Raw genomic sequence first — 16978 nt, 5'->3', positions numbered from 1 at the left:
GGAACCTCAAAATGGAACTAAAGAACTGGGAAAAATGTAACTGATGAAATCTGAAAAAAAAACAATAACAGCAAGACAATCTAAAAGGTTTATATCATCCAACAAAACTGTTACTCAAAAACTGCTCAGCCTATCTAAAAAAGATTTAAATACCTTCTGCGGTTTAATAATAGGACACTGTCCGAGTAAATATTATTTGAAAAAAAAACCATTTCAAGCTCAATATGATACCTGTCGTTTCTGTGAAAGGGACAAGGAAGATTCCGAACATTTATTATGTACTTGTGAAGCACTTTTCCAAAAAAGGCGCATACAATACAATACAATACAATCATCAGATGTATAGATGACTTCTCCCAGTAAGGCAATACATTTCATTAGAAATGTTATACCTTATTGGGATAATGCCTACAATCAGCAAATGGAAATCACTCAAATCCATAGTGATATGACATACTACTAAGGCACAAACATTAAAACGATGCCTGCCACAACAGATCAACCAACTGGTCACAGTGGAAAATGTATCCAAAAAAAAACACTTTCCCTTCGATGTGACTCGAACCTACGACCCTCAGTACGCTATAGTGGTGCTATAGTGGTGCCGACCGACCTCCGTCGGCCTTCGTAATTTACCGGCTGCTCATTCAGTAGTTTTCCCGAGATTCCCAAATTGGACGCATAGTCGAATCACTCACAATCCATTTCTCAAGCCAACACTTCCACATGTGTATAGTACACGTTCACATCAGAGGAGCGTGAGTCTGGTCGCTACAAAAATTCTTCATCAGCAATTGTACTGATCAAGTGAGATTGTGTGTACTATTTGCCAATCGGTCTTCAAGCTCAGACGATGCGGTCGGAAGTCCATAGGAGCAGTGCAATTAAAGTTAATTGCCTATATTCCGGGTATAAGCCACCCGGAGTGGAAATTAATTACTCTGTCTAAAACTCGATTTGTGCAATTGCACGAAGGGCCTCCGTCGTCCTCCGCAGCTCAGCGGGTACTGAGGAAACCCAATTCCCAACATGCATTTCAAAAAATCGCAATCCCACATTCCCAACAATTTGTTTTTTTTTTTTCATAGAAGTGTGGTCTATGAAATTATGTTTTTTTAACGGAATCACCCTCGAGTAGGCGCGAAGACATCGATAACAGAAATTGATATGAACTAGCCTTGCATACGAGGTAAATTACAAAAAAAAACAAATATCCAAAATTACCAAAATTAATATGCATAATACTACTAATATTTCAATACCAAACGAATAATAGTTTGTGATACGTTTGGTATTGTAATAACAGAGTATGTTATGTCTGAGTCCCGTAACACGGTATATCAGTTTGGCGTAGTGTGTTGCGGTGTAAGCTCTACCAAACAGAGCCCTAGCTTAATCCATATTTTCAGCTAGGGTAATAAGTTGTGGTTATTAAGGATTCATCGTATTTAGTCCCCGCTACCAACAGCAGTCTCAGAAATATAACATAATTAATGTTACCTTAGCAGACAGTTGAAAGACCCGAATTCCTCTCGTTTGAGGCTAAACTGTATGTAACGGAAACAACCTTTCAAGCAATTAGTTGTAAAACCATGGTACCCGGTTCTAGGCTGAACTGACTGTTGGGAAAAATCGAGTTAGAGGTTTAAATACGTACTAACTCTTCTTGAACTGGTGAACAATGGTAGTGAGACGAACACACGGAAGTTCTTATTACTGAACAAATTCTCATGCTTGAAATGGACTTGTAGACAGAGCTGAATCCCGGGTTTGTAGCCTCACTGGTGATATTCTAGAAGCAAGACAAGGATGTGGCTAGGGCTCCGATGCATGGCCAAAAACAGTATTACTGTTCTGTTTTCTCAAGAAAGGATTGATATCCTATTGATAAGGGGCGCGCCTTCAATGGGATTGCTCTCTGTGAAGGGTCTAAATAGCGGGACCTTGTCATGGTGCTCTTGAGAAAACAAAACAACAACTGTATCGAAACCGATACTGCATTGCTTATTAATAGTAATTACTTCGACATGCACCTAACACGGTTTTCCGGATAAACTGACACGGTTGATCAAAGCGACGATGGATCGGGTGATGTGCGTAGTTCGAGTTTCAGGGGCATTCTCGAGTCCCTTCGAAACCCGCAGAGGGTTACGGCAAGGTGATGGTCTTTCGTGTTTGCTATTCAACATCGCTTTGGAAGGGGTAATACGAAGAGCAGGGATTAACACGAGTGGTACAATTTTCAATAAGTCCGTCCAGCTATTTGGTTTCGCCGACGACATAGATATTATGGCACGAAACTTTGAGAAGATGGAGGAAGCCTACATCAGACTGAAGAGGGAAGCTAAGCGGATCGGACTAGTCATCAACACGTCGAAGACGAAGTACATGATAGGAAGAGGTTCAAGAGAAGACAATGTGAGCCACCCACCGCGAGTTTGCATCGGTGGTGACGAAATCGAGGTGGTAGAAGAATTTGTGTACTTGGGCTCACTGGTGACTGCCGAAAATGACACCAGCAGAGAAATTCGGAGACGCATAGTGGCTGGAAATCGTACGTACTTTGGACTCCGCAAGACGCTCCGATCGAATAGAGTTCGCCGCCGTACCAAACTGACAATCTACAAAACGCTCATTAGACCGGTAGTCCTCTACGGACACGAGACCTGGACGATGCTCGTGGAGGACCAACGCGCACTTGGAGTTTTCGAAAGGAAAGTGCTGCGTACCATCTATGGTGGGGTGCAGATGGCGGACGGTACGTGGAGGAGGCGAATGAACCACGAATTGCATCAGCTGTTGGGAGAACCATCCATCGTTCACACCGCGAAAATCGGACGACTGCGATGGGCCGGGCACGTAGCCAGAATGTCGGACAGTAACCCGGTGAAAATGGTTCTCGACAACGATCCGACGGGCACAAGAAGGCAAGGTGCGCAGCGGGCAAGGTGGATCGATCAGGTGGAAGATGACTTGCGGACCCTCCGTAGACTGCGTGGTTGGCGACGTGTAGCCATGGACCGAGCCGAATGGAGAAGACTCTTATATACCGCACAGGCCACTTCGGCCTTAGTCTGATTAAATAAAATAATAATTCGACATGCACCTTAACACTAAGGATACGGGTAACGCTACAATACATCTAATAACTGGTCGGAGCGGCACACCCGAACAGGAAAAAAAATGTTATGTCTGAAGTATTGTGCATATTAATTATTATTCTTTTTGTAATTACTCCTTTGATATTTCATCTCTTATGCAAGGCTAGTTCATAAGAGAGGTGGTATCAATAACAGAATGAGATATGATGGAGTTAATTTCTAATGCAATGATCCGCGGTTTTGAGTCCCTTTGCGTAATAATACAAAGATCGTACGTATTGAAAGGTATTGAATGACTACAGCGCTACCTAGAGCTATGCTTGTATGACCCACGAATTTGTGCGAATTGCTCAATGCTAATACTACTGATTTAATAAAATGAATACCTTCGAAGTTATCGCCCGGGTTATAATAATGGCGCAAATTTATCTTTAATCGCAGATTCAAAGGAACTAAAGGTTAAAATACAGGTAAAAATAATGGTGTCATATACTACTCCATAATAAGAGTGCTTGATTTTTTAAATAAGTTAAGTTTGGCAAAATTGAACTGAAATTTTACTGGATTATTACATCCAGAAAATACGTTGAGTATCAACTATGGATTCTGTTCCATTCGAACTTTTTTTCAGAATCGCAAACAGATTCTGTTCAGAACCTTCGAAGGGATTCAGTTCAGAATCCCAAACAGATTATGTTCAAAACCAGACAGAAACAGAAACCACGCAGTGTATGACTGTGGAACAACATTTCTGTGCGGCCTTTGATAGTACCTAGGTATGCTGCGGATCATTGGGCTAATGCATTTGATGTGTGTTACCGTTCTACGACCAATCACAATGTACTCAAATGACTTGGAATGATAGAAAGATCGTCACTTGATACTACAATTTTATTGCATATTATTCGGCAATCCAGCCGTACGCACAATCAATGAAATAACCAAATATTAGGATGGCGGGACTTAAGTTTGTTTTGATGAAACAAACTCGGCAATTGAAAGTTCTGGATCGAAGTTCTCATAGCCACGGCAAACAAAACCATTCCAGGGGCGGTACACAAATTACTTAAGACATTTTTCTGGATTTATCAACCCTTTTTATCCACTGTAAGATTTTTTTCAATACTTGAACGTAAGAAAAATGCAAAGCCTATTCGTCCCTCCATAAGTCCTTATGTTATAAGAATACGGCCGCCAAGATTCCTAGACCAAGGTTATGAAGAATTTACAAAAGATCTTGAGACGAGAAATTTGAAAAAAAAAAGAAATTTGAAGCTCGATGGGAATCTGGATACGAAATATAAGAATCTATCGTTCCATACAGTCCTCAGTCCGCAACAGAATCAACATGCTGCTCGAAAAATCGAGATTAATATTTCATGATAGACAAACGGATGAAGAGTAAGTTGAAGTTGAACAATTAACAAGTTTGTGAAACAGTTTTCGAGTTCTACATTTTAAAGGACTACCGTAATACGTTATACGAAAATTGTTCTTTGTAATTAGGAATAGAATGGTCTACTGCTGGTGGGTAATACCATACAGATAATATATAAAAAAGAATAACCTAATATAAAGCAGGAAACTAAAATTTTGATTAAGAAAAAATACACTACACCAATACAATATAATAAGTTGCCTCGATCAACTGGCTTATTTTGTTACTTATCGAGATATGGACGCTTGGTCTTACTTTCAGGCTGATTATTAGCTAATTTGCCCAAAACTCCACGCGGCGTATTAATCAGCAATGGCGTGTCGCGCTTTCTGCACTTTTCACTTGATTCTAATGGCGATACTAAAATCGTATCAACTGGGATGTTTTTTTTATTTTGATTTAATAATGATATCGTATTAGATCGATATAATCAATTGACTGATTTTTTGACCGTTTGACCAATTAGACCCCAGAATGATCATTCCTAAATTGGATCTACTACAAAACGCGGAACCACAAAAGGCTGAAAAACACAAAAAAAAGGGCCGGAGGCACAAAAAGGTCGGCTTACAAAAGATCAAAATATTAAATTTAAATAAACTGGACCAACACGAGCACGCAACATGAAATGGGAAAGACTGATTTTCACGAATGCTTAATTTATATGTTACGCAATTTTCAATTTTCCTCAAACATTCAATAGGGAAAGGATTCTAAATAAGGCCTCTCAACTCCGTCATACAACTTGATTAACTTTTGCCAATGCAACTAAAATGGACTGGTTTATCAATTTTTCATGATTCTAGACCAGTCATTATTCTTTTGCACTCATTTTACTGATCAAAGAAGTTAAGTCATCCAGTTTCAAGTTACTGGTCACCAGTTTTTGAAAGTTGCTAATGTAAGACTGTAATCATAGTCTGCAAATCCCCTTGTCTTTCGTACCCCATTACAAATGTCTTCCTCTTGTTCTCCATTTCAATGTTTGTCGTTATTTCCTTCCGTTTGTTTACCTATCATTGTTGTCTAAGAAAAAAAGTTTGTTTGTCCCGTTACAGATATGAAACATCGCGAAGAATGTGAACTTTGTGAACATCATCGTAATTACTTAAATACCTTAAAATCCTACTTCCTACTGTATTATTATATTCCCTAACCTCGACCAAACCACGAGTCTTTCGGTTCCCCAAAATTAACACTATGTATAAGAAACAAGAAATGTATTGTTAAACTCGATTTCGGCTCCGTAACGCTTTACGGAAAATGAGACTTCCAAATAAACGATAGATTAAAAAAAGTTTCAAGTTAGACGAACGATACCCAATTGATTGGATTTATGCTAATAATTATTGTGAAACATGTGAAGCATTTTTCAAAAATTGGTCATAGTACACAGTTAAACAAAGAAGCTTTTTAGAATTTTCTCAGTTCTATATGTTTGAAGATTAGACCTCGATCAATTGTTCGCCCATTTGTAATTCGGCCTTCTGAGTCTGCAGCCGTTTGTGATTCAGCCTTTTGTGATTCGGCCTTTTGTGATTCAGCCTTTTGTACTGGACTTCCTAAATTAGCCTAAAATACGAATAAAACAATTTACATACTGAAACAGTGCACACACTTACAAAAACAATCACGCCCCACAAAAATACAGTGCTGCCAACCACCCATACCAAAACATGACACACGAACGCGCGCCACTTACTACACTAATCACTCGATCGAATGGCCGCCAACAGGCAACCATAAATAAATGCGATGACGTACAGTACCAGTGCCGATTGTTTGTAGGAGAGATCTTTGTGCATTTGTCGTGTTTACGTTTGTGGCAAAAGTGAGCAGATACACATACACGTGAAACGGGAAGAAATTGAAAGCGTTGAGGAATCCAGCAAGGAAGGAACGGTTGTCGTAGAGTAGTTGTGCAGTTATGCGTATTTGGATGGTCACAGTCGGAGGCGAAGCAGTAGTGAGTGACAGTTTGCAGTAGTAGATGTGGTCCAAGGTCGAAGGAGTTGTTGGAAAAGAGAAAAGACATAAGCTGATGGAACAATAATAGCATCGACATACAACGCAACGCTGTGAATTCTAGTACCAATAACGTTGTAGCAATACTGCTTGTCTGTCCATGATATAGTGCCAGACAGATAAACAAAATCTGAACAACGTTTGTGAATATTAATACTAGAATTAAACACATTACAATGTACAGCGCTGTGCGCTTTTTGAAGTAACGTAGTGTAAAGCTATGAATATGCAGTACTAGAATGCTTACTTTTATAATTTTGAACTACTAATCAATCACACATGTAATTCTAGTACCACCTATTGAATAAGTGAAAAATTGTGCAACAGAAACTATGTTCTATGGATTGAAGCGATTCAAAACAAATTATTGCAAACTATATTCTAACTTAGAAAACATACACCACATAATGTGAGTATTGACGACCCTACATCCGTAACGATGGTGGTCAATTCTAGTACTCCAATCAAAAGAAAAGAAACAATAGTCTACAAAACAAAACGTGATTTACCTCGGTTGTCTTGACTGTCGGATGTTGCGACTAGCCTCGTGGAATTATTATTTAGGAAATTGCTATTACTAATCAGATTTGCATCACTGCTGGTGAACAGGGAATTGGAGAAGGGGTTTGAGGTACCGTTACTACTGCTCTCGAGTAGCTCAACATGGCTGCTGCTGCCATCGACGGCGGGCAAGCTGTTGTTGTTGTCGAGGTTAAGGTTGAAGGGATCGTCGTTATCACTAATGGTTTGTTGCTGTTGCTGCTGCTGCTGTGCCTCGTCGGGCAGCGATTGGAAACTACTGAACTCGATCAACTGACCAACCACTGTCGTGCCGGTCGTTGTCGTCGTACTCGTACTGGTAGAGGTGGTCGAATCCAGCTGATTGTGATTATCGCTGCTTTCGACGCCGTCGGCTGCTGACGAGAGCGCAAAGTCTAGTGGCTGAGTGTCGAAGTGCGCTAGGAATTTCGCGGAACCGTCAACAGCCGGTGTATTTTGTGTACTAGATCGGTTTCGAGGAAGAGACAAGAGCAAACGTGTAAAACGTGTGTTAATGAGGCTTCGGGCAGTTTCCGGCACGATTTTAACATTCGACAGGCTGCTGGCTTCGACCGACGACACGGACATGGCAAGGGAATGATATATTATGATTACACTGTTCTAGTACTTCACATGATAATAAATAAAAATACATAAGCTATTCTATTACTGGCTGTCAGCATGATCAGCAACTAAGATGAAATACAGTGCACTCTAACCTTTTCTAATGACGCTTTTTATGTACCAAAATATACTTTACACTGCTTAAAAATTATCATTATAGTGAACATGAGCACTATATAACAGAATATCAACAATCAGGAGGTTTCATGCATTAGTAAAAATTGCTACAAACCATCGGAAGGTCACATATTTGCTAAACACTATTGAAAAAAAGTTCACTTGTTACATCCAATACGGATGCGAATGTGTGTGTGATCCAAGACCAAGTTAAGCTTGATGGTGAACATCGCACGGATCAGATCGCTCACGCATTGAACCTTAATGGATTGCAAAAAGATTGCAGTAATGTAGCCATTGAATAGTAATATTTGTTTACATCAGGCAGCAATTCACTAATACTTTAATTTTGTTGGATAATTCAAATTATTATAGAGTATTTTTTTTAAATTTATTTTTACCTCACACTGACGCTTTTTTAATATTTGTAGAAAAAAATGTAAAACTAATAAGCAGAAACATTACATTAGAAAACGCCATTAAACAAAGTTATAGTACTCTGAATTTAAACACGATGAGCTTGTCCTATAAAAATAATCTAGTACCGCACTGAACTGATAACTAATCACTCAACATAATCAAAACAGCTAGTAAAGGGTTTAGACTACAATTTTGTGTGATCGTGAGTGAGGGGACAAGATTAGCTTTTGACTGTGAATTTAGGCACTTTATTTATGGTTACACAGGAATTACAGAGAATGAAACACATTGGGTGGCTTAGATAAGGCTTGAAACGTTATCACTCGCTAAATAGGTGTCAATTAATAAGTACCTATTATTTAATATTGCCAACTTGACTTCGATTTCGTTTCTACGTTTGTACTGTCTTTCAAGGATCAATCACTTTCGCTCTCTGTCAACACACTTTCTCTCTTCTATGCGTACAATCTTTCTTAGCATTCTAAATATCCGCAACACGTAATCTAAAAGAAGAATCGGAGCACAATTGTGAGCATTAGAAACGGCAGGGTGGTATCAGATGTCAGGAAGGTGTACATCACAGGGTACTTCTGATGGCAACTTAAACATTGATCATACAGAAGCGGACACTAAAATCTTACGCCAGATACGTCAGGCGTTTGCGGATGTTCGAACAGTGCGATCTAGTACTTCAAATCTATCGCTGCACTAGGGTTTTACGCCGTTCAAAGGATTAGTATAAAGAAAATACAAAAAAAAAGAACATAGTCTACTTACAACACATTATCAATACTGCCGTTCTTGTGACCGTTGGTTTGACCGCTCATGATCGCATCCTCGATGATCAGCTCGGTCGTTTCGGCGATTGTCGTCGCATCACCGGCGTTGGTGGACTTTCCATTGACATGGGCAGCCGCTGGCGTCGAGCTGGACTCCACCAACGATGGCTGCAGACTGCTGCCGTTATCACTGCCTCCGTTGCTGGTGGCGTTACTATTCTTTAGATTATTGTTAAAGCTACCTAGTAGAAGGTTTTCCTTCTCCGTCACCGAGCGTTCGTAGTCGGTGGCATTGTTGCTGCTGGCAGCAGTCGTCGTGAAACCGCTGTTCACATTGTTGTTGTGATTGTTGCTGATTAGACTGCTATCGTTGCTGCTGTTGCTGCTGCTGTTATTGTTCTCCTGGTTCTGCTGGTTTCCTTCCGTCGCCGTTAGGGACAGCGATTGGAGGCTTTGAGCGAGCGATTCTGTTTTCTCTTCAATCGTTTGAGCAGCAGCTTCCGCATCTTCCGTTGGTTGCTGTTGCTGTTCGATCGAACCCAGCATCGATTCGGTCATCGACATCGTTTGGTCCAACATCGTTGATGCAGTACTAGATGTCACAATCACACTCTTGCTCATGGCATTATCTTTGTTTTCGTCGGATTGCTGTGAAAGAAGGATAAGATTGAGCAATGGTCGATGTTGTTAAATGTAAAACTATGCGCTAAAACAGCGGTTCTCAACCTGGGGTACATGTACCCCAGGAGTACCTTCGATTGCCCCAGGGGCCCCAGTACAGCTTAAATATGAAGGATTGGGGGACAAAATATCAAAAGGACAAAATGTCAAATGACTAAATATTAAAAATCTTCAATGTAATCTACCTGATCGAGACAAAGTGTTGAATAATATGCTTCTGAACTAAAATCTAGAGTCGAATTAACGGTTCGGAAAGACATGAAGGCCTATGTTTAGGAAGCTCAGTACTACTGAGTCAGTAGCTTCGTTGCAAGAAGCTTGGAAGCCTCCTGCCAATAGGCTGTGAAGCCTCTTGCCCATGGCTCGGAAGCCTCCATTTCAAGAGGCTCGGAAGCTTTCTTTCAAATGCTTGGAAGCCTTCTTTCAAGATGCTCGAAAGCATCGTATCAAGAATTGTTAGGCATTCTTCTTTCAAAGGGCTTGGAACCATCATTTAAGAGGCTCGGAATTGTCGTTCCTTTCAAGATGCTTGGAAGCCTCCTTCCAAGAGGCTCGGAAGCCTCCTTTTAAGAGGCTCAAAAGCCTCCTTTCAAGAGGCTCGGAAGCCTCCTTTCAAGAGGCTCGGAAGCCTCCTTTCAAGAGGCTCGGAAGCCTCCTTTCAAGAGGCTCGGAAGCCTCCTTTCAAGAGGCTCGGAAGCCGCCTTTCAAGAGGCTCGGAAGCCGCCTTTCAATAGGCTGGGGAGCCGCCTTTCAAGAGGCTCGGAAGCCGCCTTTCAAGAGGCTCGGGCCTCCTTTCAAGAGGCTCAGAAGCCTCCTTTCAAGAGGCTCAGGCCTCCTTTCAAGAGGCTCAGAAGCCTCCTTTCAAGAGGCTCAGAAGCCTCCTTTCAAGAGGCTCAGGCCTACTTTCAAGAGGCTCAGAAGCCTCCTTTCAAGAGGCTCAGAAGCCTCCTTTCAAGAGGCTCAGCCTCCTTTCAAGAGGCTCAGAAGCCTCCTTTCAAGAGGCTCAGAAGCCTCCTTTCAAGAGGCTCAGAAGCCTCCTTTCAAGAGGCTCAGAAGCCTCCTTTCAAGAGGCTCAGAAGCCTCCTTTCAAGAGGCTCAGAAGCCTCCTTTCAAGAGGCTCAGAAGCCTCCTTTCAAGAGCTCAGGCCTCCTTTCAAGAGGCCTCAGAAGCCTCCTTTCAAGAGGCTCAGAAGCCTCCTTTCAAGAGGCTCAGAAGCCTCCTTTCAAGAGGCTCCAGCCTCCTTTCAAGAGGCTCAGAAGCCTCCTTTCAAGAGGCTCAGAAGCCTCCTTTCAAGAGGCTCAGGCCTCTTTTCAAGAGGCTCAGAAGCCTCCTTTCAAGAGGCTCAGAAGTCTCCTTCCAATAGGCTCGGAAGGCTCCTTTCAAGAAGCTCGGAAGCCTCATTTCAAGAGACTCAAAGGCATCCTTTCAAGAGACTCAAAAGCCTTCTTTCGAGTGGCTCGGAAGCCTCCTTTAAAGAGACTCAGAAGCCTTCTTTCAAGAGGCTCGGAAGCCTCCTTTCAAGAGGCTCGGAAGCCTCCCTTCAAGAGGCCTCAGGCCTCCTTTCAAGAGGCCTCAGGCCTCCTTTCAAGAGGCTCAGGCCTCCTTTCAAGAGGCTCAGGCCTCCTTTCAAGAGGCTCCTTTCAAGAGGCTCAGGAAGTCTCCTTTCAAGAGGCTCAGGCCTCCTTTCAAGAGGCTCAGAAGCCGCCTTTCCAGAGGCTCAGATGCCTCCTTCCAAGAGGCTCAGAAGCCTCCTTTCAAGAGGCTCAGAAGCCTCCTTTCAAGAGGCTCAGAAGCCTCCTTTCAAGAGGCTCAGAAGCCTCCTTTCAAGAGGCTCAGAAGCCTCCTTTCAAGAGGCTCAGAAGCCTCCTTTCAAGAGGCTCAGAAGCCCCCTTTCAAGAGGCTCGGAAGCCTCCTTTCAAGAGGCTCGGAAGCCTCCTTTCAAGAGGCTCGAAAGCCCCCTTTCAAGAGGCTCAGAAGCCTCCTTTCAAGAGGCTCGGAAGCCTCCTTTCAAGAGGCTCGGAAGGCTTTTTTCAAGAGGCTTGGAAGCCTCTTTTTAAGAGACTCGGAAGTTTCTTATCAACCTTATCTACGCATCTTCTTTTCAAGAGGCTTGGAAGCCTCCAAAAGTTTTCAAATTCTTGATGCATAAAATTAATTTGAGTTGGAAAGTTTCACTGAATAACGAAAATGTCAGACAATTGTTCGGAGAGCCATAAATCCCGTTAGCTTTAAGGTCCGTTTTTAATATATTTTTGCTTTTTTTTCAATTGAAGCGAAGAAATACCGGTTACCTCAAATCAAGCATAAGTTCGGTTCAAGAAAATGGTCTGTCCTAAAATGTGCCCCGCTAAAATACCTTAAAGGTGACAAATCTGGCTCACAGTATCAATAAGGTGTGATTATGCGTTAAAGGAGTATTAGGGGAGGTTCCTGTAGTTTAGACTTACCTTCGTTGGCGTGTTGTTGGCGCTTCCCTTAGTTCTCGTGCGAGACATGATGGCTTCCACCCGCTTGCGTCGCTCTTCGCGCTCCTTCTCCTCCTTCTTAAGTCGCTCGGCCATCTCGATGCGTTGCCGTTCGGCTTCTTCGCGGGCCTTCTTTTCTGCCTCCTCGCGTTCCACCTTCTGGCGAGCCTCCTCTTCACGGCGCTGGCGTTCCTCTTCTTCGCGCTTTTGAGCGTCCTGGATGGCTTGGTGGAGTCGTTCCTCTTCCAGTCGGCGCTGCTCTTCGGCCAAGCGAATGGTTTCCTCCTCCAGCTTGCGGAGACGCTCTTCCTCCTCTAGCTGGCGCTGGAGTTCGGCTTCCTCTTCTGCAGCGATTCGCTGCCGCTCGAGCTCGGCTAGGCGTTCTGCCTCTTCGCGAGCCAAACGGCGCCGTTCGGCCAAAGCTGCTTTGGCTTCCTCTTCTGTGTTGATGCGCTTGGCGATCATGGAGGCAGTCATCAAGTCTGCATTGGAACCATCCAAAGTTGGATTGGGTTCCAATTTGTTGCTCGCGATGGTACTTTCCTTCATTTCATCTTTCTTCTCTTCGTGACTGCTGACTTCCATGACTTGTGGAGGCTGTTCGACTTTCTCCTCCTCTGGTTGCACTTCCTCGGCAACTTTTGTTTCACTAACTACAACCACCTGTTGTTGCTGCTCAACAGTTTCAACGACGGTGATGACTTCGTTTGATTGCACAACCACTTCCTCCTGCTTTTGTTGTTCCTGCTGCACTACTTCCACCTTCTCTTCGTTGCTGCTCTTCGCACTGACCGAAGAACCTTCCTTCGCCAACAACGGTGGCTGTTGCTGTGGCAACAGCTGTTGTGGTTGTTGCTGATGCTGCTGTTGCGAGTGATCGTCGACTACCGATGGCTGTTTCTTCTGTTTCTGTAGCGAGTCCTGCAGTGTGCGGTTTGCTTTCTCGGGGCCAGGTGACTGTAGCGGGGTCGATGATGCCTTAGGAGTACCACGAACACTGCTGGTACCGCTGCCTAGCCGTTGCCTTTCCATCGGAGTGTGGTGTTTCTTAGGTGTTGCACTGTCTGGTGCTGTGATTGGCCTGGATGGAGTGCTGGTTCCACTCTGGGAACGCTTGCGCTCCAAACTGGTGGAGCTACTGTTATTCGTTGCTGATATTTTCGGAAGTGGAGGTTTTTCTGTATCGATGGTGGGTGTTTTTGAAGAAAATAGAGGAAGCGTAATGTTATAATGATGTTGGATTATTTTTTATTCAATTTCTTGCTGAATTAGATGTTTGATCGATGGCTTCAAAGGGATGCAATTGAAGTAGTGGTTGGCTAGAAATAGGACTAAATAATATAGTTTTATTGTTTTCGGTTTTTACATATCATTGCTCCCCTATTAAATTGATTTAAAAAATAAAGGAAAAAGGGTTTAAATATAAATTGACTCGTTCTTGTGATTTCTGGTACCTAATGGAATGGTGATGGAAACGTGCACAACTTTTACGGCCAGAATAGATGTCGGTTTTATTGATTACAGAACTTTGAAAATGCAAAAGAAATGCAACCGCTAGGTGTTTTAATTTGAGTTTTTTTTTTCAGGCGACAAATGTATTGGGGTAAGATGAAAAACTCGATTCTCCAGTAGGAAAATACGTGACAGTGAAACGATGGAGCCACAAGGGACAACCGGAAATTTCTCTTGAGCTAGTGACGGTTGATCAACATCGGAGAAAATGATAAAAAATAAAGAAAGGGAAAAAAATATGTTCGTAACTTCTTGTGAGTAGTCGCCATGTTAGCAGAAAAGGAGTGTATTCCTGAGGCGCACAAACGCTGAGCTAATTGGGGAGAAGTGTATTAATAAATCACGCTTTTTGTATCTAAACAGATTTACAGCCGAAACCTGGATCATCTCCGTCCATTACATTATGTTATGTTTTTCATGATTTCCAAAAGGCTCCACAGTAATGGAGCCGGCCGGCCAATGGCGCCGCGGTAAAATTACTTTCTTGCCAACAAACCACTTCAATCACATCCTTAGCCTAATCAACGATCGATCTGTAATCAAATTCTGCATCAATTCGAAAAGCTATTTTATTTTTCATAATTTTACTACCAATTAAGCTTTTTTTTTTTCACCCGCAACTTACACCGGTTAATTTTTCATGTATTTTTGTGCATCAAAGAATTAACTCAAATAAAATAAGTAGATACTCATATAAAACCCCCTTTCTGACAACAAAAAGTAAATCAAATGACATTCTAATTAAATGAAATAATTACTGTAAAAATGAAAAAAATAAAAGGTTTTAAATAAATGCTACAGAAACATATAGAAAAACACAACATCGAAAATTATTTAAATATGCAGTAGGAAATAATAGTACAAATACTTTTGGGTATTTATTTACGGAGTTGAGGGCGAGCATTCCAGATGCGTTGCTGGTATACAATCGATCGGAACTTAGCTTTTTACATAAAAATACAGGGTGTTCGTTGTTCGTTCGGTAACTGAAGTAGTTGCGTTACGTGTTATGACGGTACGTTTGTTAGAGTTTTCATGTATGTAAGGCACAGTGGCGCTTATTAGTTGTCGCCATTTCTAGACACGGATAACGCTGTTCAGCTTAATGACACTAATGTTTGCGTCACAATATTTACCAGTGTTATAATTTCATGTTTTTTACTGTGTACATTTTATGAAAACGATTATGAATAAACGGCGTGCTTCGTGCTAGAAAGTACCTTGACTGTAACTTACAGACTAAGGGATCGAAGGACCTTATGCAAGACAGGGGTTTGGGTGGACCAGGAACATCGGAGGGGGTGCTCTGGAGACGGGATCAAATGCATGATTCGAGTGATGAACACAGAGGGAAAGAGGAAAGCATGCATTGTGTGGCTTGTGTGTATGTAGGATGTGTTTAGCGATTAGACAGTATCATCATGAACGTGTAACCGGTTGTTGAATGTAGAACAAACCTTCTTTCGGGCCCGCCGAAACGCCGGTGACGGCAATCGAGACGGGCCGCTGCTTCCGCTGCTGATGGCTTCCAGCTGAGTGCGGCAGAGACCGCCGATAGACCACACCGGAGGCCGTCGTCGAGTTGGACATTGCACTGCCCGGGCGGGACGTGTTCAGACTGTTGGGCGTGATTTCACCGGATCGCAAACCTGAAGAGACGGGCACCGGGGCACACGACGGTGGAGAAAAACGGAAGAACGCAGAACGGATGATGATCGCAGTTTTGTATATATGGTTGTGTTTGATGGATCATAGTTTTTAATTAAAGTTCGGGAAATATAATGAAAAGGTTGAGATAACATGGATGAACTTTTGGATTGAGGAGCAGTTCGGGTGGGAAGTTCAAGATAAATGGAACATTATTGGGGAAATATTGTCGGAAAGAATAAGGGTTTAACTGGTTTGGTGGAATGTCGTGGCATGTCTTGAATATAATGTGCTGAGATGAATATTTGATAGGTGTAAAATTTAAGCTGCGAATAGCATTCATATATAGCTGGATAAGATAATAAAATCAGATTCCTAGTCTTATACAGTTAAAAGCCAATAATTCCATTGTATACTACTAAATACATTATTTTTATATTTAATATACATTAATGATTTAACAAACATGCAAACATATATGTTAGATAAGCGTTTATTCCATTTTTTTGTAGTTAGCAATGAAGCGTTTGTATTTGTAGTTGTTGCAGAAGTCAAAGATAAAATTGTCATCTGTATTACATATTTACATTCATTACTCTTCGAAACCGTCTGATAGTTCAATTTGCATAAATTGACTAAGAAGACATTGTATCAGATTCACAGTATCTCTTGTGTTGTGTAACTGAATAAATAATTATTGAAGTATCACGGTAATATGTGGAAATAAGTACGTCATCCCACATTGGTTAGTTGTTTTTTTTTAATCTTTCTTCTTTTTCTTCAATGGCTCTACATTCTAGCTGGAACTCGGCCTGCTTTTCTATGCCCGCCATTGCATGAGTATGTATCTTGTGTGGCAAGCACAACGGATACAATATTCCCAAGGTGTCGAGAAAGTTTCCAACCCGAAAACATCCTTCACCGGACCAATAATCGAACTCGCCATCTCCGGATTGGCAATCTCATACGCCTTTGCTCGCAAGGCTACTGGAGACCCCAGACTTTTGATCATTAATATGTGTATTTATTTACACTTTGATTGATTATCCATGAAACATATTCGAAATTTTTTTCCCATTCAGGATGTTGATTAACCTGGAATGCTTTAACGGTTCTTAAACTTTGTCTAACAAGGCATTGCTCATGATCTGAAATCGGCGGAGTGCGAGACAAATTTATGTAAAATGACATCAATGTCATGACATTTTGTGAGATTTTTGTAATTTCGCTCTCATGTCCTAAACTTTGTATTTCGAACAATGATCAACAATCCTCATCCGCATGAAGAATTTTCAGGTTCATCAAAAACATCGAATTGTAAATAGTTTAAAAAAAAATAGCAAAATTGTGGCATGACTCCGAAATAATATTTCTCAGCTCTAGCTACAATATTTGCGAAACTATAATCGTAAAATTATCCAAATATGTGAAACTAAATCCACAAATTCATACAAGAATTCGTGGCAGTAAAAAAAATATTTCAAGTTACGACAAATGAAAGATTTCGTCCAAGCTTCGTGATGTAGCAACTATTGACAGAAACTCCTCTGATATTAATGAAGCAAAAACGTCTAAAATCGTTTTTTTTTTCTATTTGAAATTCTATCAAAAAAATGCTTCCGAATCTCT

At 41.6% G+C, this 16978-nt stretch overlaps 1 protein-coding gene across 18 annotated transcripts in view; it reads right to left on the bottom strand.

The window, feature by feature from the left end:
• LOC134227627 (capping protein inhibiting regulator of actin dynamics) overlaps positions 1-16978 on the bottom strand; it is a 477592-nt gene that overhangs the window by 11258 nt on the left and 449356 nt on the right. For 14 of the 18 annotated variants that reach the window (XM_062709251.1, XM_062709254.1, XM_062709253.1 and 11 more), the window contains 4 exons: positions 15160-15351; positions 12173-13368; positions 9043-9692; positions 7074-7567 (listed from right to left, as the gene is read on the bottom strand). In XM_062709251.1, coding sequence (XP_062565235.1) covers positions 7074-7567; positions 9043-9692; positions 12173-13368; positions 15160-15351 — 2532 coding nt within the window. Of the gene's footprint in view, positions 1-7073; positions 7568-8617; positions 8769-9042; positions 9693-12172; positions 13369-15159; positions 15352-16978 lie in introns of those variants that run through there. The other 4 variants (XM_062709245.1, XM_062709258.1, XR_009983712.1 and 1 more) reach the window with 3 other exon arrangements.

This window comes from Armigeres subalbatus, chromosome 3 (genome assembly GCF_024139115.2).
Source record: "Armigeres subalbatus isolate Guangzhou_Male chromosome 3, GZ_Asu_2, whole genome shotgun sequence".
NCBI classification, from domain to species: Eukaryota; Metazoa; Arthropoda; class Insecta; order Diptera; family Culicidae; genus Armigeres; species Armigeres subalbatus.
The sequence above is the reverse complement of the archived record's forward strand: the minus strand, read 5'-3'. Positions and strand labels throughout refer to the sequence as shown.